This window comes from Haliotis asinina, chromosome 1, assembly GCF_037392515.1.
Source record: "Haliotis asinina isolate JCU_RB_2024 chromosome 1, JCU_Hal_asi_v2, whole genome shotgun sequence".
Classification (NCBI taxonomy): Eukaryota; Metazoa; Mollusca; class Gastropoda; order Lepetellida; family Haliotidae; genus Haliotis; species Haliotis asinina.
Window position 1 is genome coordinate 10,160,729 of NC_090280.1, and position 22,669 is coordinate 10,183,397.

The 22,669-nt window shown below is 39.5% G+C and overlaps 3 protein-coding genes across 4 annotated transcripts; 1 reads left to right on the forward strand and 2 right to left on the reverse strand.

The window, feature by feature from the left end:
• Window positions 1-1,741: 1,741 nt before the first annotated feature.
• LOC137286833 (uncharacterized) lies at window positions 1,742-22,018 on the reverse strand. 2 transcript variants are annotated; one of them, XM_067818848.1, is made up of 9 exons: window positions 21,480-22,018; window positions 13,886-14,209; window positions 13,440-13,565; window positions 12,711-12,833; window positions 12,458-12,494; window positions 11,609-11,646; window positions 10,733-10,816; window positions 10,413-10,544; window positions 1,742-3,108 (listed from the first exon to the last, which is right to left on the reverse strand). In XM_067818848.1, exons 1-9 carry the CDS (start codon window positions 21,544-21,546, stop codon window positions 3,002-3,004), a joined length of 1,038 nt encoding a protein of 345 aa, XP_067674949.1. In that variant the 5' UTR covers window positions 21,547-22,018; the 3' UTR covers window positions 1,742-3,001. The 2 variants fall into 2 exon arrangements, with proteins under 2 accessions (XP_067674949.1, XP_067674954.1); XM_067818853.1 differs by lacking the exon at window positions 21,480-22,018 and adding an exon at window positions 15,000-15,471.
• Window positions 3,533-5,373, forward strand: LOC137257938 (putative nuclease HARBI1). The gene is given in 4 exon segments (XM_067795453.1): window positions 3,533-4,007; window positions 4,272-4,384; window positions 4,540-4,651; window positions 4,976-5,373. Coding segments are annotated over 4 exon segments (1,098 nt in total).
• On the reverse strand, window positions 8,321-10,161 carry LOC137257947 (putative nuclease HARBI1). Its single transcript, XM_067795465.1, is given in 4 exon segments — window positions 8,321-8,718; window positions 9,043-9,154; window positions 9,310-9,422; window positions 9,687-10,161. Coding segments are annotated over 4 exon segments (1,098 nt in total).
• Window positions 22,019-22,669: the final 651 nt, after the last annotated feature.

The following is a 22,669-nucleotide window of genomic DNA, read 5'->3' on the forward strand; positions in this document are numbered from 1 at the left end:
TTGATTTCCATTTTGTAATGATGTCACGAGTGTTTGTGTAAGTTTTGGAAATGGTTGGAGTAAAGTTGAAAACGATGCAGTGATTCTTATCCTCATTTCTTTGTGTTTAGTGGATTGTTTCATTTGGTGTTGCTAGACATTTGCAACATATTTTACCACGGTTTTTCATTGACGGGGTATCTTGCAAAATTATTTAATTATAACATATGCCTCAAAAGAGTCATGAAAAGCAGTAATAAAATAGGAAGGACGGGTTTCAGTACTGTACTGTCACTGTACACCCCTATCGGTATGAACAGTAATTATGAGTATGAGCATGAAAACGCGTCAAATCAACAACCACAATTCGAATGTCGACACGTGTATCGTTTATAATGAGGTTAATTTGTGTGAAATGATTTGTTGGGCTTATTCCCATCTGGGATTCGAACCAACACCCGCAGAGTCAGGCAGCTAATCGCCAGGATGCAAAGTCAGCTGCCCAACCCATTCAGCTACCGAGACGTTCACAAAAATGGAATTCTGACAATGGCAGTCTAGATCACGAACTTTGTATACTCTGGTAGGTGTGAATTGCAATGTCATTTCGAAAGTGGCCAAATGTAAAAGATGTCATATTTGTGATTTCGTGTGTGTGTATGTGTGAGAGAGATTGACAAAAAGAGAGGGAGAGTGAGTGGGAAAGACTGTGAGAGAGAGAGAGAGAGAGAAAGTACAGTGACCAGCTAAAATCATTGTCCTCCTGAGAGGGTTCGTAGGTCCCAAAGCATTCAAACTACATTTAAACTCATTACCTTTTTATCGTAGAATGTGTGTATTTTTAATGTATGGATAGGGTTGTCTAAATTGTTAATAGCTGAAGGGATGGTGTCATTACAGCTTAGGTCTATGCAGGTAGCAAAAGTACTGTAAGTCTCCATGGTCCCAAGTATGGTGATCTGCATTACGTTGTTGGCAATCTATAATCTGTTTTTATGTTGTATTGTCATTTATAACTAAATATTTTAGATTTACTCACTCTAAATTGCTTTCTGTCTTCACGACGAATTTTAGTTTGTCGAATTACGCTTTGGTTCAAATAAATATTGACACAGCAAGAGATATGTGTCATGACTTTTGGACTTGGGGTGTCATATCTCTATACAGGGTTCTGTGTTACGAGGCCATGTCTGAGACATTCCCAACAACCGTCCCTGTGCACGTTTAAGCTACAAAGGCTGTCCAAGTGAAATCCAAAGTTTCCTCATTGTGGGCGTCATTAAAGTATGAACACTCATATTTCAGAGGATTACAATTACGAAGTGGTAGGTTTGTATCCAGATCTGGTATTCCGAGTGTTGTATTGCTACACATGCATGTCTGTTGTTAGCCCGGTTTCCTGCGTTGTAATTTGCTATGCAGAGTTACCTCCCTTAGAATGCGACCAGAAACCACCAATTATTGTGGACTTGAAAAGTATTAAACGTGCACTACTGCTTTCTTCTCATACCAGCAGGTAGCATGAGTACTTTAAGTCCCCATGGGTCCTTGGTATGGTGCCAAAATTCAGTGGCATGCAAACGTCAGTGAAACAAGACGGAAATCTGCCTTTATTGTAAGCAGATCCAAACAAGGGAAGCGGTTCTGTTTACAAAACGTGGATAGATAGATGAGTTAAAATTTAGTGCTGCATCAGAATGCTTGCAGCCATAGAGCGACAAGACTATGCCTGTGCATGTTCACAAGTGAACGACAAATACAATATTTGAATGCCGTCTTTATATATAATTATTCAAACGTAACAAACTATTCATATATGTCTATAACACGCGCTATAAATAGCAAACTAGTGTGCGTTATGTTATCATGTCATTAGGTGACCATGGGATGCAAAGCGTTAATTATTCCGAAGAGCATCATCTTGTGAAGTGATAACATTCTGGGGTGATAAAGTTGTACTCTGCGTTCTAAAATATATGTGTGTATGTAAACGTTTTACACACTTTGAACATAACTACCTATTCCCACACGCCGCGGGATGCTTAACAATAATGGCACACATAGATGATTTCTCTTGAAACCGTTATGTTCATGTGTCACACTTTTCACCCAACACTTCAAACTAACATACAAACAGTGTCATGTGACCAGCATCAGATTTCAAGCGGAAGTCCTATGTCCATGCGTACACAAATGATACACACAGGTCACCCAGGATCGTGTCCTTCCTTGTTTAATTCATTCCGGAGTAACGAAACCGGAAACTGTCGCGTTTCATTGTATTTCCTGGATCTGTCAGGAAGTGCAGGAAAACCAAACACCTTTTCCTGAGGTATGTTGTAAATATTAGCGCAGCATTGTACAGGGCAGTGAATACTTTCAGTGCCATGGAACGCAAAACTACAGGAACATCACTGTCACCTCTCGATGATCGAACCTGTGCATGGAATCTGCGTTTGGCACCATGTTAGACGATCCACATCTTTGTGCTACGATGACACACAACATACCGGGTCATATACAGTTCTACATTCCTGGTTGCCGTTTTGTACGACTATCATTGGACACACATCTTGCCAAAGAACACAGCGAGCTGAACATGTACAATATGCGAGGTAAGTGAAAGGGCTATTCGGTGATTGTCCGATAGTATCCATAACGAGTGTATGAACAGTGCATAGCGATTTATCCAACTGTACAAACTATATTTTGTTGTTACTACGAACCAGATGGTTAAAGGGTTAATTTCGATTAGAATCATCGCAATGAGAAACAATCCTGTGAAATCAAGATCAATTTAAGAGTGAATATTCAGTTTGCGTGCATTGCAGGTGACAGTTACAAAATGTATAAACTATGATCATCAAACGTTGCATTCATGAGATCATATTCTTTCCAAGAATGCATGTGGGTCGGGTTTCATTTCATTTTTTCGCTAATGTCTGATAGCATCAATATTTGACAGTGAGCGATTCTTTATCAAGAAGGTGTTTCTAGTAATATACCTATACACATATCTCCTTCAACGCTTGTTGGGTTTTGTATACACGTCCCCAGTGTTGACATATTCAGACATATTCTGACCATCTTGACGCTTATTCTTGGGTTTCATTCCTTCGGCGCATAGATCTGAAACAGATGTTCACACTGTGAGTCTTTGATGTACTATACAAATGCTGGTTTGTTAGCTAGTTAACCCAAACACACCGCCATTATACTACTGGACTAGTGCTAAAAGCGACTTAAAACTAAACCCACTCACCCCCTCACTGTTTAACTCACACCTAGGAACGTTTCAGCAACATAATGATACTCTGTGGTCAGAAGTTGACCGCATGAGATGATTTAACCACATCAACAGGTCTGACGAACCCATCCCAGTTGGTCATCTCCAGTAACAAACACAACTTCAGGAAGACCAGGCCTCGAGGTTATAAAACTTTCCTGAGTACGATCTCGTGCTCAAATCCGGTTTCGTGCTCAACTCAGAACTCAGACTCAGTAAATGGAGGTTATAAATAAATCTGAGTACGTGTTCGTGCTCAACTTGAGCATGAAACCCTTATGATCTCAAGTATGCTAAGGACCGTGCTCAACGCTGAGTTCGATGTCAACAATGGCAGCTCACCTGCGTCAGATTCGACAGGCTCGGAGGAGATCGCGCGTACCGAGAGTATTTCGAGATCGTTCGAATCCGCTCGAAGATATGGGAGAGGACGAGGTCTTCGACAGATATCGTTTTAGGCCGAGAACGATCATTTATTTGCTCGGTCTACTGAATTTACCCAGGCACACAGCACGGAACTGTTCACTGCCACCACTTTTGCAGCTACTCATCTGTCTCCGCTTTTTGGCGACTGGAGCTATGCATCTGTTGGTTGGGGATAGCCTCAACATTTCCAGATCAACTGCCGGCAGATGCATACGGGCAGTATCATTAAAAATAGCACAGCTTTCCAGAAATTTCATCAAGTTTCCAGTTGGAAGGGACGCCGTTCGTGCAAAGGAGGCATTCCGCAACATTGCAGGTACATACATTGGGATTTCCCCAATATAAAAATACCTAGATGATTTCATTGGTGCAGTACGCGTCAGTGCCATTTCTATTGGCCAGTGTATTGGTTGAGGGGTCGAGGACGTGTCACACGTCGAAACATTAACGTACGTGAAATTTATGTTAGCGATAAGTTTTACCTTAGCAGAGGGCTTTGGTTGTCAATGAAAACTATTTTATCACGTGAAAATGAAATACGCTATCTGTGTGAGACCATGCCATTGTTTTGTACTTGCAGGTTTTCCAAATGTTGTCGGGTGCATCGACGGGACTTTCGTAAGAATACAGCGGCCTACTGCTAACGAGGGAGACTTCGTGAACCGGAGAGGTTACCATTCTCTAAATGTTCAGGTAACTATCGATATGAACAAATACAATCCGTTAATGTTTAGTTCGAAGATGGTGTAGGTGTCACATGTGTTTTTGTTTTGTCATTGTATTAAGGGTTAATTTTGTTTGTTGCTGTTGTGTTGTTGTTTTTTTAAATTCTGTCTTCTCTTCTACAGATGTGCTGCGATGCAAATTTTAAGATCACCAGTTGTAATGCCAGCTGGCCCGGGTCAGTACACGATAGCCGCATCTTCCGGACATCAACACTGTGCCGTATGTTTGAAAATGGTATCATATTTTTCTCAAACGTTACCTAGCGTAAAACCCATAAATATTTTAGGTTGCCAAAATATCAAGATTAATGGTACTGTTATTTTGGTGTTAAATTGTAGAATAATTGCAGTAATGTGTTAATTTATTGCTTGTAATGGGTATTCTATCATAAACATTGTCTTCAAGTGAAATGAAGATGAATGTATCATTCCAGCACCAAGCATAATATTAATATTGCAATTATTTTTTGCTGAAATAAATATCACAAATCATACACCTACAAATTTAATTAATACACTATGCTGTCATCTTATATAAGTTTTCATTTGTTTGTTTAAGGACAGTGCACTGGCTTTCTACTGGGGGACTCAGGCTACCCATGTCGTTGGTTCCTCCTGACACCTTTGCTGAACCCAACCACTCGAGCAGAGGAGAGATATAACAGCTCTTTGTGCAGGACAAGGGTGCTTATTGAGCAGACATTTGGCATTCTGAAACGGCGATTTCAGTGCCTGCATAATGAGCTTAGAGCCACACCAAGGAATGCTGTGCAATATGTTATAGCATGTGTTGTGTTACACAATCTTGGGATTGAAAGGGGAGATATAATTAATAATGAAGACAATCCTGTACCTCCAACACCAAATGTTAATGATAATTATGTACCATTGAATACAGGTCAAAATGATGGTTGTGACGTGAGACATCACATTATTCGGACATTTTTCAGTCATTAATCATAAGTACCATTAGTTTATACCAATTACACTCATAGCAGTAATACACTGCATCAATGATTGTCACCCTGAAAAACATGGATAAAACTGACATTGTATAACAATATTCCTTTGACAGAGATTTATTTCAGACCACTGGCTCAGACTAAGATAGTATTTTTTTTAATCACTGAGATTTCCTCAGATACTGAGAGGCAATGTACATAACATTATCACTTGTTGATGATTTCAAATGCACAAAGTATTATCCAGATTGACAATCATTCTGTGTAGAATTTCTGATGGTAAGTTTTTCCACTGAACTGTACCTATGAAATCTAAGCATTGTAGGATATTCATCCTCAATATCAAATTCTGCTGATGTCATGATACAGAAGTTTCATGAATCAAGATGTATCACAATACCCATGTGAAGGTTTGATATGTATCACGATATCATTTTTCGCTGCATTATTCTATAAATGTTGTTAAAATTTCAATGTTACTATTTCATATTTTATAATTGTCCATGAACATATCGACATGTTTGATTATCAAAGACTGAACAGTTGTAATCATCCATCTTTGTGCATCATAATGATCAGTTGAAACATTAAAAAACATTTTACAACTGCAAAATGTGAATGATACATAAATACATTCAAATCAGTAGTTTTGAACACTAAATATCGATACAGTTTTCATTGTATCAACAATTGTATTTTATTAGAAAAAGTGTTGATGCATCGGTGTAAGTGGCAACCCTGTGAAATTCCTAATTCATTTTACAAAATCTTATTAAATGCACAAAATGGACAATATGTCATAACACTGGAAAGGTAGTCTTTAGTGATATGTATGAAAAAGTCAGCAACAATATTGAACAATTGTAGTGATATATACAGGCATAAGTGGGATTCCGACACAATCCCCTATCCCCACACAACCAGTAAGTACATGTGCATAACCCAGACTTGTTAGTTAACATAGGAACAATACAGTTAAGAATACTAGATAAATCACAAGAAGACATACCGTCAAATCCGTTTCATTGTCATACATGGACCCAAGTGCTTCATTTGCCAGTCTACTCATACAAAGCTGTGACTTACACAGTTCAGCCAGTGTTTACCATTACTGAAATCTTTGCAATGACCCACCATTTTGAGAAAAAATCCCATAGTTTCAGTCTTATGGGTATTGAAGTGGCATTAATCTTGTTGGTACATTTACTGGAGGCTTGATTACTTACTCTGGGCTGGATCTTTAACGACCCTTAACTGGTGTTTGCATAATGACCTTAACTGGTGTCAGCATAATGTTATTTTATTGTAGGTGATGGCATCTTTACCTCATCAAAGTCATTTATTAACCTGTCTAGACATAACCCTTGACTTAGTGAATTTTTTGTCTTACAGTTGAGTTCTGATTACTTCAGGCTAGGATTTTAACTTCAGAACATCTATAAAATCGTGTGGTCATGACTTACACCTTTTTCAACAGAATGTCTGTGAGATAAGTTTTACTACTTTTGAAAGGAGTCTTGTCTAAGCTATAACTGATACCTGATGAAACTAATATTCCATACTTTCCTAATATTTGACTACTAATGTATTGCTTGTACTGGTTACAAGTGAATATGGATTTTGGTATGAATTATCATTTCACGATACATGTATTTGCTCATATGCTTGTGTAACGTTTCCACTCTTGCTTAATCTACAGTACAGATTAAATAAACATTAGGTGCTTTGGAAAAGATTTGTTCTGTAACTGGTATGAATGTCAATACCCATAAGACTGAAACTATGGGATTTTTTCTCAAAATGGTGGGTCATTGCAAAGATTTCAGTAATGGTAAACACTGGCTGAACTGTGTAAGTCACAGCTTTGTATGAGTAGACTGGCAAATGAAGCACTTGGGTCCATGTATGACAATGAAACGGATTTGACGGTATGTCTTCTTGTGATTTATCTAGTATTCTTAACTGTATTGTTCCTATGTTAACTAACAAGTCTGGGTTATGCACATGTACTTACTGGTTGTGTGGGGATAGGGGATTGTGTCGGAATCCCACTTATGCCTGTATATATCACTACAATTGTTCAATATTGTTGCTGACTTTTTCATACATATCACTAAAGACTACCTTTCCAGTGTTATGACATATTGTCCATTTTGTGCATTTAATAAGATTTTGTAAAATGAATTAGGAATTTCACAGGGTTGCCACTTACACCGATGCATCAACACTTTTTCTAATAAAATACAATTGTTGATACAATGAAAACTGTATCGATATTTAGTGTTCAAAACTACTGATTTGAATGTATTTATGTATCATTTACATTTTGCAGTTGTAAAATGTTTTTTAATGTTTCAACTGATCATTATGATGCACAAAGATGGATGATTACAACTGTTCAGTCTTTGATAATCAAACATGCCGATATGTTCATGGACAATTATAAAATATGAAATAGTAACATTGAAATTTTAACAACATTTATAGAATAATGCAGCGAAAAATGTTATCGTGATACATATCAAACCTTCACATGGGTATTGTGATACATCTTGATTCATGAAACTTCTGTATCATGACATCAGCAGAATTTGATGTTGAGGATGAATATCCTACAATGCTTAGATTTCATAGGTACAGTTCAGTGGAAAAACTTACCATCAGAAATTCTACACAGAATGATTGTCAATCTGGATAATACTTTGTGCATTTGAAATCATCAACAAGTGATAATGTTATGTACATTGCCTCTCAGTATCTGAGGAAATCTCAGTGATTAAAAAAAATACTATCTTAGTCTGAGCCAGTGGTCTGAAATAAATCTCTGTCAAAGGAATATTGTTATACAATGTCAGTTTTATCCATGTTTTTCAGGGTGACAATCATTGATGCAGTGTATTACTGCTATGAGTGTAATTGGTATAAACTAATGGTACTTATGATTAATGACTGAAAAATGTCCGAATAATGTGATGTCTCACGTCACAACCATCATTTTGACCTGTATTCAATGGTACATAATTATCATTAACATTTGGTGTTGGAGGTACAGGATTGTCTTCATTATTAATTATATCTCCCCTTTCAATCCCAAGATTGTGTAACACAACACATGCTATAACATATTGCACAGCATTCCTTGGTGTGGCTCTAAGCTCATTATGCAGGCACTGAAATCGCCGTTTCAGAATGCCAAATGTCTGCTCAATAAGCACCCTTGTCCTGCACAAAGAGCTGTTATATCTCTCCTCTGCTCGAGTGGTTGGGTTCAGCAAAGGTGTCAGGAGGAACCAACGACATGGGTAGCCTGAGTCCCCCAGTAGAAAGCCAGTGCACTGTCCTTAAACAAACAAATGAAAACTTATATAAGATGACAGCATAGTGTATTAATTAAATTTGTAGGTGTATGATTTGTGATATTTATTTCAGCAAAAAATAATTGCAATATTAATATTATGCTTGGTGCTGGAATGATACATTCATCTTCATTTCACTTGAAGACAATGTTTATGATAGAATACCCATTACAAGCAATAAATTAACACATTACTGCAATTATTCTACAATTTAACACCAAAATAACAGTACCATTAATCTTGATATTTTGGCAACCTAAAATATTTATGGGTTTTACGCTAGGTAACGTTTGAGAAAAATATGATACCATTTTCAAACATACGGCACAGTGTTGATGTCCGGAAGATGCGGCTATCGTGTACTGACCCGGGCCAGCTGGCATTACAACTGGTGATCTTAAAATTTGCATCGCAGCACATCTGTAGAAGAGAAGACAGAATTTAAAAAAACAACAACACAACAGCAACAAACAAAATTAACCCTTAATACAATGACAAAACAAAAACACATGTGACACCTACACCATCTTCGAACTAAACATTAACGGATTGTATTTGTTCATATCGATAGTTACCTGAACATTTAGAGAATGGTAACCTCTCCGGTTCACGAAGTCTCCCTCGTTAGCAGTAGGCCGCTGTATTCTTACGAAAGTCCCGTCGATGCACCCGACAACATTTGGAAAACCTGCAAGTACAAAACAATGGCATGGTCTCACACAGATAGCGTATTTCATTTTCACGTGATAAAATAGTTTTCATTGACAACCAAAGCCCTCTGCTAAGGTAAAACTTATCGCTAACATAAATTTCACGTACGTTAATGTTTCGACGTGTGACACGTCCTCGACCCCTCAACCAATACACTGGCCAATAGAAATGGCACTGACGCGTACTGCACCAATGAAATCATCTAGGTATTTTTATATTGGGGAAATCCCAATGTATGTACCTGCAATGTTGCGGAATGCCTCCTTTGCACGAACGGCGTCCCTTCCAACTGGAAACTTGATGAAATTTCTGGAAAGCTGTGCTATTTTTAATGATACTGCCCGTATGCATCTGCCGGCAGTTGATCTGGAAATGTTGAGGCTATCCCCAACCAACAGATGCATAGCTCCAGTCGCCAAAAAGCGGAGACAGATGAGTAGCTGCAAAAGTGGTGGCAGTGAACAGTTCCGTGCTGTGTGCCTGGGTAAATTCAGTAGACCGAGCAAATAAATGATCGTTCTCGGCCTAAAACGATATCTGTCGAAGACCTCGTCCTCTCCCATATCTTCGAGCGGATTCGAACGATCTCGAAATACTCTCGGTACGCGCGATCTCCTCCGAGCCTGTCGAATCTGACGCAGGTGAGCTGCCATTGTTGACATCGAACTCAGCGTTGAGCACGGTCCTTAGCATACTTGAGATCATAAGGGTTTCATGCTCAAGTTGAGCACGAACACGTACTCAGATTTATTTATAACCTCCATTTACTGAGTCTGAGTTCTGAGTTGAGCACGAAACCGGATTTGAGCACGAGATCGTACTCAGGAAAGTTTTATAACCTCGGGGCCAGTTCTGACTCTAACAGAACGTTACATGCGTTTACCCTTATGACTGCATCACACAAAAACTCGTTTCATGCATACTGATGTTAATCAGACTTCGACACTACACAATACGTTTGCCTTACCTTGTGGAACATTTAAAGACCTGCATTTATCAGGTTTAGCATACAGGCTGTCTGCGTCGACGTCGTATGACGCACCCTGCTCACGTGGTGTGCACGTACTTGTTGCTGGTATATCCACACTCGCGTATGCATCTGAGGACAGATAACAATGTTAAAATCAATAAAGAGCAAATAACAGTATTCAAGAAAACACATCCACCATTGTTAATGTAACATTTAAGCAAAAATAGTTAAGTCAATATTAGGCAATAAAACAGTGTGTGACCGACCTTTCAAACCTTCATTGTAACAATTAGAGACATGTTATAATGTAGTGTCACCTGACATAATGAAGTCATCTTTCTCATGTTCAGCTTCGTCGACTGGAGTCATATCACATGACGGTCTATACAACTCATTTTCCACTGAAACCCACAAAATAACTTATAACATATCGTGGAATATAAATCAGGAAAACGTACAAGGCAGACGTTGATAGGTGAGATAAAGACGTCAAAAGATACAGACAGACAAGTACCCGCTGCACAACAGGTACGCTTCTCTTTTACTTTTTGTTGTTGTTTTTGGTATTTTGTATTTATTTTTTTTATTGTAGTTTAACGTCGCACTCAAAAATATTCCAGCTAAATAGGACGACTAATGGTAGGTAATCGAGTCTGGACTAACAGCATGAGCGTCGTGTTGCGCAGCTGGGAACAGATGACATGTCAACCTACTCAGCTGGGAACAGATGACATGTCAACCTACTCAGCTGGGAACAGATGACATGTCAACCTACTCAGCTGGGAACAGATGACATGTCAACCTACTCAGCTGGGAACAGATGATATGTCAACCTACTCAGCTGGGAACAGATGATATGTCAATCTACTCAGGTGGGAACAGATGACATGTCAATCTACTCAGCTGGGAACAGATGACATGTGTCAACCTAGTCAGCAAGTCTGACAGCCCGATCCCGTTAGTCGAGTTTGGCGACAGGCAAAAGTTGATGAAAACAATTTCTAACCCAGATCTCCACGGGTAGGTAAGCATTCATTGTATAATAAAAATACTTGACTCCATGAAGGACGCAAATGCAGCATTAACACAGGGACATTGCATGGGAATGAGGTCATGTATCGCAGTTGCTACAAACACCATAAATTTAGTTATTTTGTCACTGATTTATAGAAATGACAATGCAATAAACCTACCTGTGTGGCAGGTTGTCGTGTTTTGGTAATCTGGAGAACTGGAAGAAAAACTGCAATAAATGATATAACCAGCAAGGCAAAACATCTTCAGGTAACAGTCTGTAAACATTTTAATGTGGTGAGTGGCGATGAGCAGAGGGCGTGTGATAGTGTATCTCTGCGCATGGAGGGTCCGTTTACGCGCTTGCGCGTCTGTTCATATGTGTTTATATGTAGATACGTGTATAAGTTGTTTCAAAGGCATTTAGAAGTTGGTGGAATCAAACTAAATATGCTTTATGGTTCAACTTCACATTATACAAGGTCACAACGTTTCGAGACAGTTCCTAGTCTCTTCTTCAGGTCAAGTGAAGGTAAAACTAAAGGGATGTAGTATATATACATATAACAATGGACAGATAACAACGGGTAACAAGATATAAAGGTTTCTATTAATTGATGTACAGACTTCGATTGATTGATGTACAGATTTCAACTGATGTACAGGCTTCTACTGATTGGCGTCCAGGCTTGTATTGATTAGATTAACGAGTTACCATTGCAATCAAGCGGAACAAGCCTTCAATCAACAGAGACGGTGGTGTTTACGTACCCAATGCATGGAACCACCTCATCCTCAGTGACTAACCTTTATCCAAACTTGTGTATATATACTACATCCTTTTGGTTTTACCTTCACCTGAAGAAGAGACTAGGAACTGTCTCGAAACGTTGTGACCTTGTATAATGTGAAGTTGATCCATAAAGCTTATTTAGTTAGATACGTGTATGCTTGAGCTTTAGTGTTTTGTGTATAAACTTTCGTTCTTGGGTGAGTTTGCGTGCATATCTATAATGTACTCAACTCACGAATCTGCGTTTTTCCCTTTCATGTCTTCCTTCTGATCTGAAACCAGACATTTTCAGAGTCATATTACACTAATAAACGAGAATTACTTCTGACAATGGTTTGAAATACCTGGTTGTAAACGCTGAAAATATGCAACATAATTACCAGCATTTAAACTGCCTACAATACTATAAGATTAAACACAGCTGTTTAGAGCATTATACCTTTTAAGCATAAAAAGACATTATGCTAAATCTCAACACAAATACACACCGGTTGCTTGTCTTCTCCGTCGTATACACACGACGCCCACGACCACAACGACAAGCAAACCAGCGCCACCTACAGCCCCAACCACCATGTAGACTGTGTCTGAATCACTGTCATTGGTGGAGACTGAAAGGAAGAGTTGTGCTTGGTTCATCATGTATTAAGACGTAGCATGATAAGATTGAGAGGTTACATGTGTCGAGTCTGAGATTGTCACGTAAATGACTGTTTGAAAATCAATATCACATCTGGTGCTTTATACCGAGGACATAGTGTACAATGCCAGATTTGTAGAGCTACATGTGATGACACAAATGACAGAATGTGCACGTTGCGCAATGGACGGTGTGAATATATTGTAATATAACAGTTTCATGTTTCTCGCCGTTAACTGCTGAAACACCGCCGATGCGGTGTAAAACATTTTCACTCACTCAGACTCGGTGCCACGGTTGATATGGTGATCTTGTACCTCAACGGCGTGGATCATTTCTGACAATACCGACATGGAGCAGCATTGTTTCTGAATGCTGCTTCATTACGGACACTAACCAGTTTTAATTGATTGAAAACGTATTCTGGACAATGATTATCGTTTTTATATCAGAGACTGCCGCATTAAACCTCTTTCAAGCGATATAATTTCATAATTTGTTTGACAGCTACTACCTTTCAAAATAAGAACAATGAGGGCTTAATTGATGTACACCTCTATATCTTTGAGAGAATTACCTTTGCTTAGTGTGGCTGTTCCAGGCTCCGACGTCTGTGATGCCATTGACCATGGGCCGGACGTTGACCATGTATACAGGGTCATTGTAGATGGAAACTCACTTGATATGACAGAGCCTGCAACCCCTGAAATTAAAAGGGTCAAAGGGTTGAGCTCTGCACAGGTTCCTCCTTGTCCGAGAAACGATAGTCTGTATGTATGAAGATGCAGAGAACATAACCGGTCATTTGGGAGAATTGCATTTATTAAATTATTTTCGTCAATAGGCAATGAAATTGTTACACATGACACAATATTCTTCAGCATCGATTTCCTCACACACGATGCTCATTGTTTTTGGAGTTTTTCTTCAAACAGTCTGTCACTGGCATCAACTGTACAATTTTACTGATTTACTGTATTGTGACATATATAAATTCAAGCACAGTGAATACGTCATACACACCTTTTTGTAAAATGTTGCTTCTGAGGTATATGTAGGTATCATTTACAAGTTTCCCACACTGCCATCCTCCTTGATCTCTCGTGGAGTTGAATGTAAACTGTATAGTGTGGTCCGTGTCGTTGCAGCTCACATTGAAATGATCGATGTTCCTGTTCTCATGAGGTTGCTGCTTAGTGCAATTGGAGCTCCATTGTGTAATGACCTCTGTTATATTGTTCAGCAACCATGCCATGTTTACCACAGGACCAGACGAGATGCTACAGGCTAAGGTGAAGAGTTTTCTGTCTGTTGGTGTTCCCGGTGAGCTCGTTAGTACCAAATTAGCTGGGGAAGCAAAAGAATCGTCATATGAGTTTTGCGTAACAGTTTATCCTACAGGCTATGTTGGTTGCTACGTATTTTAATCAGTTTCCAAATCACTCATTCACATATTTTAATCAACACACGTGCACTACGCTGAATCAGTGTACAGCAGGATAAAAAATGCATATATAACACTGTGACAACGCACACAATATCACGAATCCATCGGGACACCAATGGGATTCACACACTGTATTCATTCTGCCCATTAGGGAAATTAAACCCGGCATCCAAATCATAAACATATTTTATCAAATACAAGTACCTTAACATGTGGCGCCACAAGGCGTTCAACTAATTTCATTCAGTACGGAATGATATACTTTTGGAATATATCAACTGACGATTTTTATCCCAAGTGTGCTTGACCTAGAAAAGGTCAGAAGAAACAGACCAGGGGATCACGGGATGGTCTGCTATATCAGGACATCTATCACAACACGAGCGATATATGTACGGGCTTTATGTTGGTGAAGCGTGACGCGACGTCTCTGTCGTTGATGCACGGCTGCACATGGGACATGCAACATCTTCACTGTGTACAAAGTGCAGGTACCATTCCAGATACGTGGCGTCAAATGTTTGCTACATGTGTATTTGGAGATATATTTTTTATAACTTTTGTAACAACTTTTCTTTAAAGCAACATCAACTAATGCACGATTACATCTTTTCCCGTAAAGCATAGTGCCGGTTTTTAAACCCGTGTGCGTTGCGGGTAGTCAGTTATTTGATCAGTATGTACACTCACCATTACCCAGTACAGCTCCGCGAATAACGCCAATACACACACAGACCAGTGTGTTCCAGATCTTCATTGTAGCGTCACACTGTATGTTCTCCTATGTATCCTTCTTTTCCATCGTTTGATGTCTTAGGCTGACTTCAAGCATTCACGCCGTAACGAAACAGAAAACGACAGCACAAGAAACACACACTGTGTGTTTATGTGTCTACACAAGGTCGGCAACTATGTCCATGGCCAGTGCCGTAGAGTAGTACTACCTTGTATATACATGACCAGCATGTGAAACGTTATGTTCATACACACACGGTAAAGTCAAGGATCAATGCTCTCTCGGTCGTATATAGTCCGCAGATGACTGTGTATGAGACAAACAAACGTACAAAGGAATCCTGTGTTGTCGTTCAGTCTACACTGTTGAGTCAGTATGACGATCTGTCTCAGTAGGGTTGCTAAATTCAACTGAAATACCTGTATTACTTGTTTTCAGTACCTGCTTATCACTTCTGGGTTATTTTTGTGCAACGAGGAAGTCGTCTCAACGGTTATTAGTGCGTGATAAAGTATTGTCGTAATGATAAGTAGGAACGTAATATAACCCTTCATATATGATAGGACAACACAGTCATCCATGCATCCATGCACAACATATATGTTTCTGTATTCCGCCAAGAGCGCTGCCTCAGTATCTGGACTCTCCACATCCCTCGTTTATACCTCATGTGTTTCACGATAAATACAATACATATATATTCATTATTGCTCGGGAAGGGATACTTTGTCACTTGTTCATGTCCACATGGTTCTGATTAATCATTTTCACAAAGCTGTCATTTGTATAGGTAGTAAATCAGTATCATCACCTCCACAATCTCATGTTGACTCTTATTCCTTGTCATGTACTCCACTTCAGTTTGTTGTCAACAGCAGCACGTGATTAAGAACACACCTGTTTTAGGAATTTGCAAATAAGTCATAGAGAGACTTACAACACCTGTTTCAGGGACCATTTGTCAGCGTGCAGACACGCGTACGCCTGCAACCACATCACACAGGAGGGACACACAGGGTACTGAAGCTTTCAAATATCCCCCTGGACCCGTGAAAGTCCAGGGGTAGAATAGGTCTTCAGCAAGTCATGCTTGCCATAAAAGGCGACTAGGCTTGTCGTGAGATGCGACTAACGGGATCGGGTGGTCAGGCTCGCTGACCTGGTTGACACATGTCATCGGTTCCCAAATGCGCAGATCGATGCTCATGTTGTTGGTCACTGGATTGTCGGGCCCAGCCACGATCATTTACAGACCGCCGCCATATAGCTGGAATATTGCTAAATGCGGCATAAAACTAAACTCACTGACTCAATTCAATTATCCCACGGAATCTTTGTGTCGAAATCTTTTGCATGTATTATAAGTTTCAGGCTGGACATATTTGCATTGGATGACCCTGCTTAAGGATCATCAGGTAGGTTATTAACTGTAATAACTGCACATCGTACACCTCTTGATGCAAACATTGCACACAGTTTGCCAGTTAGGAGTGTTTGCGATAATAAAGGACTTGACCTGACAGCAGCCCGAGAATAACGCTGAGCTTTCGCGTTCAAACGGCAAGCCCTAGCTTGTAATACTTGCTGTTGTATCTTGTCTCCGTGATACATTAGCCGATTATAAAGGTAAATGAAAGTAACACTGCAAACACCAGATGCCAAGTCACATGGAATTACTGGATTATACGACCCGTGAAAATCCGGGTTAGAATTGGTCTTCAGCAAGCCATACTTGTCGTAAGAGGAGAGTAACGGGGTCGAGTGGTCAGTCATGGGTTGGGACTGGGTTGACACATGCCATCGTATCCCAGTTGCGTAGGTGGATGCTCATGAAGTTGACCACTGGATTGTCTGGCCCAGACTCTCAATTATGTACAGACTGCAGCTATATACCTGGGATATTGTTGAGTGCGGTGTTTGTCAACCAACCGTTACTGGTTAATACTGGAGATATTTTGACGGTTGGTTCTCGTACATACTCCACTGTCCAGCTCAAGTAGACGGGCAAGTGTTTCTCACTTAAGGCTTGTTCATGGCCTGTACACAATTAACTTGTCAGGCACAACAAGCATGTTTACAAATAAGACATATCGAAACGTTTCCATCTCAGGCAAAACAAGCCATGTTTACAAATAAGACATATCGAAACGTTTCCATCTCAGGCACAACAAGCCGTGTTTACAAATAAGACATATCGAAACGTTTCCATCTCGACTAAGGTCCAAGCAGGAAGAAAATGTTCTGTAAGTCCCCATAATATCACGAGCTGCCTTCAGTTGGTAATGTTACGGTTAAGAATTTCCCGTGACAAAAGGTGTAAGAAATCCCCTGTGAACCAGCAAAACAGAACGAAGACAAGTCTAAAATATTCAATTATTGTAGCATTAAACAAAGAGAGCACGTTATACACAGTCACAATTCAATTTCACAATACCGATTTCGAATACAATACAAATGAGACAAAATCTAAGGTAATGGGTCACAAAGTATATAGCAAATTCACCAACGTCTTAGTGCGAGAGAGAAACGTTATGCAGAATGTAACACAACGTGCGGTCTTGCAGCGCTGACCAGGTGTTGACGGATGCAGAAAGATACATACTACAGTCATGGTTTCAAGAACTTTCGAGCACTTACGACCATCGCCAACACCGTAGGATGCTCTAGCAGTCTCCCGGAAGTAACAAATGGAAAGCTAAGGGCAGATAACTCCAAAGTACTTCCGGATAGCCTGTATACTCCGCGATGACTTAGCATAACATCACTGCCATAGGCTAGTTTGCATATCACGTGACCGGACGATTCTCTTGTTTGTAACCAAATGCCCATATTTGTAAATAAGCGGAGACTGGCATAACGCAAGCGATTAGGCGAGGTTTTCATATCATTTTAAACTGTTTACGTAAATATTCCTCTACAGCTGTGTCAATAAGGTTTATGACAATACATATTTATATTTCAAACCGGCTGCCTCGGTTGTTCTCCATAAGACTTCGATGTCAGCATGTGGAGTCGTACAGCCCATGTAGACATACCGAAACATAAGTCTCACTAACCTATTCAGACAATGACCTACCTTTCAGATGATCCGAATTTTCTCGTGTGAAAGTGTAAATTGACACCACAAACATCTCTGGTTAAACTGAATTCCAATTCCTTGTTTCATAAGAAAATGGTATTTACAAATGAATTTCAATCTTAAACTTTAATTGCACCGTCATTCTCTACTTTATGTCGAGGTTGAGGCAGCAAACCTTAACTATGGAATCACAGATTGACCCTGTCTGATGAGGTCGTAAAACGATTTACAAGGTATCTGGCACACTAGTTAAACCTGTTATGTGTTGTTTTGCGCTTATTGAGCGTAATTCTGTAACGAGCAATGATGTTGATGTAATATCAGTTCCGTTAGAGACCGTTAAACTTTTCTAGCGGCAGAGCCTCGTTTTGATATTTCCACCATTTCCAGGTCCCTGTTTATCAGAGCTCGCTGTACGACATAGCACGCCATACGACGTATTTACAAGGATTAGAAGGAGCTTAGTGTTGCAATATACGATTGCGTAGACTTATCAAATCACACTGTTTAATATTTATGCATCCAGTTAAATGATATAGTCTAAAAATACTGGACTGGTTATCGCATTAAGCTGCGCAATAGGACAGAACCAAGTAAACAGGAAACGAGACTTTTCTGTAATCAATGTTTTGACATGAAAGGATTGCTGCGCAAATCGAAAGTGTTACACGTTTTAAGATAATTTCTCAGTGAAATTGTACCATTTCAAAATCGATATTTAATCAGATATGTAGACTCATAAAAAGTAGAATATGTGCACATTATATTGACTGAACTGTGTAAGATGTGAGAAATCGTCACATCTTTCTGGCCTGTGGTAGAGATACTATGCTGGCTCGCCGCATGGAACACTGGGAAGGAGAGTGGAAAGCCTGCTGCCAAAATTCTAAAAATGCAGCCAGGCTATTCTCGAAATGTTCGTAACCTTACAAACTTCGTAAGTCCGTTCTTAAGACATTGGCTACAATCGAAGTTACGAATTCTTAGGGTTACAAACGTTTGGAGAATAAGGGCTCTGACCATCTATTATACCAAATGTGACCCATCCTAATTATTATTCAAGAAACTAAATGTTGTGACCCAATAATTAGGAGATAAACATCATGTGTTGGCCAATTTCCGGGTGTTATTGAGTATTTGAAGCACGGGAATGCATTTGGAACCGACGGCGTCAGCCGGAGGTTTCAAATGAAATATTCCCGTGCTTCAAATACTCAATAACACCCGGAAATTGACCAACACATGATGTTTATCGACATTGTAAACAAAAAGGTAAACCAAAGGGGTTTTACTGTCTGCACTCGTTTACATCGAGTATGAGTACAGCAGTAAAGTGTCATCAGCTGGCCGTTTCAGCTGGTTCCCATGGTAGCATCTGGAGTTCCTCATTTGTGACGTCATTCTAACTTTACGTCACAATATGATTTGAATGACGTCACCACTGTTGATGACACAATAAAACAATTGTTTACGTGTAAGTACGCAGTGAATAGTCTTGCAGTTTCCGGGAATCTAATACCATTTGATCATGTTTTTCAACCAATCAGATTACAGAACACAGTGACTTTTGGTTTACAATAATTCTTACTTACTTAATAACAAAATATGTAGGAAATACACACTCGTAACAGTAAGATATAGCATGTTTTTCACTGTCTTCACATCTATAATTTAATGTTTTAGATTTACATACTAGGTTTATGTTCATGGTTTTTACGGTCCTTCGCTGTCCCTATATTTTATTATAAAATCATATCTTGTTCAGAATCACGATGTGGCTATCAATCTTAAGTCACCCATCCCATCTGAGGATAATGTGTAAAGTTCAGTCTATCTACCTTCAGTTGGTGGCGATCTACGTCCTTTTTTTACAGTCTACTATCAAATTTAATTAAAATGTTTTAGATTGAATGCTAGATTCAAATTGACATCTGAGATGATGTATTTGTTTTACCTTTCATCATCGACAGGTGTCTCATAATTTAATTGCGTTAATTATCAATTAATAACTTTGAAGTTCACAATTAGGAGATAAACATCATGTGTTGGCCAATTTCCGGGTGTTATTGAGTATTTGAAGCACGGGAATGCATTTGGAACCGACGGCGTCAGCCGGAGGTTTCAAATGAAATATTCCCGTGCTTCAAATACTCAATAACACCCGGAAATTGGCCAACACATGATGTTTATCGACATTGTAAACAAAAAAGTAAAGAAAAGGGGTTTTACTGTCTGCACTCGTTTACATCGAGTAGGGGTACAGCAGTGAAGTGTCATCAGCTGGCCGTTTCAGCTGGTTCCCATTGTAGCATCTGGAGTTGCTCATTTGTGACGTCATTCTAACTTTACGTTTCCCCACTGATGTACAATGTGTCCCTTGCAGTAATATTGCTGGAGCATGGCTAAAAGCGATGAAAGCCTACAGTCACCCACTCATTTATTAATTGCAAGAATTATCAAAACTTGAGACTCTCAGAAACACGATTTTTGAAACACATAATTTGCTACAGCCTTGATTCATTACATGCACAAAAAAATAATGATATATTACCTGTGAGAATTATTAAGTGACATTATGCCAACATGTTTTTCCTGATATTATATGTTTTACCAATTTTACCCTTGGGAGATACTTGCCACGTATCGTAGTCAGATTCCAAATCACTTATTCGGATATTTTCATCAACACACGTGCACTACGCTGATTCAATGTACAACGGGATAAAAATACATATATAACATTGTGACGACGCACACAATATCACGATTCTGTTTGGACGCCAATGGACTTCACATATTGTATTCATTCTGCCCGTTTGGGTAATTAAACCCGGCATCCGAATCATAAACGTATTTTATCAAATACAAGTACCTTGACATGTGGCGTCATCATGCTTTCAACTAATTTCATTCAATACGGAATGATATACTTTTGGAATATATCAACTGACGATTCTTATCCCAAGTGTGCTTGACATAGAAATGTCTGGAAAAACAGGCCAGGGGATCACGGGATGGTCTGCTGTCTCAGGAAATCTATCACAACACGAGCGATATATGTACGGGCTTTATGTTGGTGAAGCGTGACGCGACGTCTCTGTCGTTAATGCACGGCTGCACATGGGACATGCAACATCTTCACTGTGTACAAAGTGCAGGTACCATTCCAGATACGTGGCGTCAAATGTTTGCTACATGTGTGTTTGGAGATATTTTTTATAACTTTTCTAACAACTTTTCTTTAAAGCAACATCAACTAATGCACGATTACATCTTTTCCCGTAAAGCATAGTGCCGGTTTTTAAACCCGTGTGCGTTGCGGGTAGTCAGTTATTTGATCAGTATGTACACTCACCATTACCCAGTACAGCTCCGCGAATAACGCCAATACACACACAGACCAGTGTGTTCCAGATCTTCATTGTAGCGTCACACTATGTTTTCCTATGTATCCTTCTTTTCCATCGTTTGATGTTTTAGGCTGACTTCCAGTATTCACGTCGTAGCGAAACAAAAAACGACAGCACAAGAAACACACACAGTTTTCTCAAAATTTTCAACAAAACACGGTTTACGTGTCTACACAAGGTCGGCAACTACGCATATAGCCAGTGTCGTAGAGTAGTACTTCCTTGTATATACATGACCATCATGTGAAACCTTATGTTCATACAAACACGGTAAAGTCAAGGATCAATGCTCTCTCCGTCGTATATAGTCCGCAGATGACTGTGTATGAGACAAACAAACGTACAAAGGAATCCTGTGTTGTCGTTCAGTCTACACTGTTGAGTCAGTATGACGATCTGTCTCAGTAGGGTTGCTAAATTCAACTGAAATACCTGTATTACTTGTTTTCAGTACCTGCTTATCACTTCTGGGTTATTTTTGTGCAACGAGGAAGTCGTCTCAACGGTTATTAGTGCGTGATAAAGTATTGTCGTAATGATAAGTAGGAACGTAATATAACACTTCATATATGATAGTACAACACAGTCATCCATGCACAAGCAACATATATGTTTCTGTATACGACCATGAGCGCAGACTGAATATCTGGACTCTCCACATCCCTCGTTTATAGCTCATGTGTTTCACGATAAATACAACACATATACATATATATTCATTATTGCTCGGGGAGGGATACTTTGTCACTTGTTCATGTCATATGTTCCTGATTCATCAATTTCACAAAGCTGTCATTTGTATAGGTAGTAAATCTGTTTACAATTTTCTTAGCAGTATCAGTATCATCACCTCCACAATCCAATGTTGACTCTAATTCCTTGTTGTGTACTCCACGTCAGTTTGTTGTCAACAGCAGCACGTGATTAAGAACACATCAGTTTTAGGAATTTGCAAATAAGTCATAGAGAGACTTACAACACCTGACACGCGTATGCCTGCAACCACATCAGACAGGAGGGACACACAGGGTACTGAAGCTTTCAATTATCCCCCTGGACCCGTGAATGTCCAGGGGTAGAATAAGCCTTCAGCAAGCCATGCTTGCCATAAAAGGCGACTAGGCTTGTCGTGAGA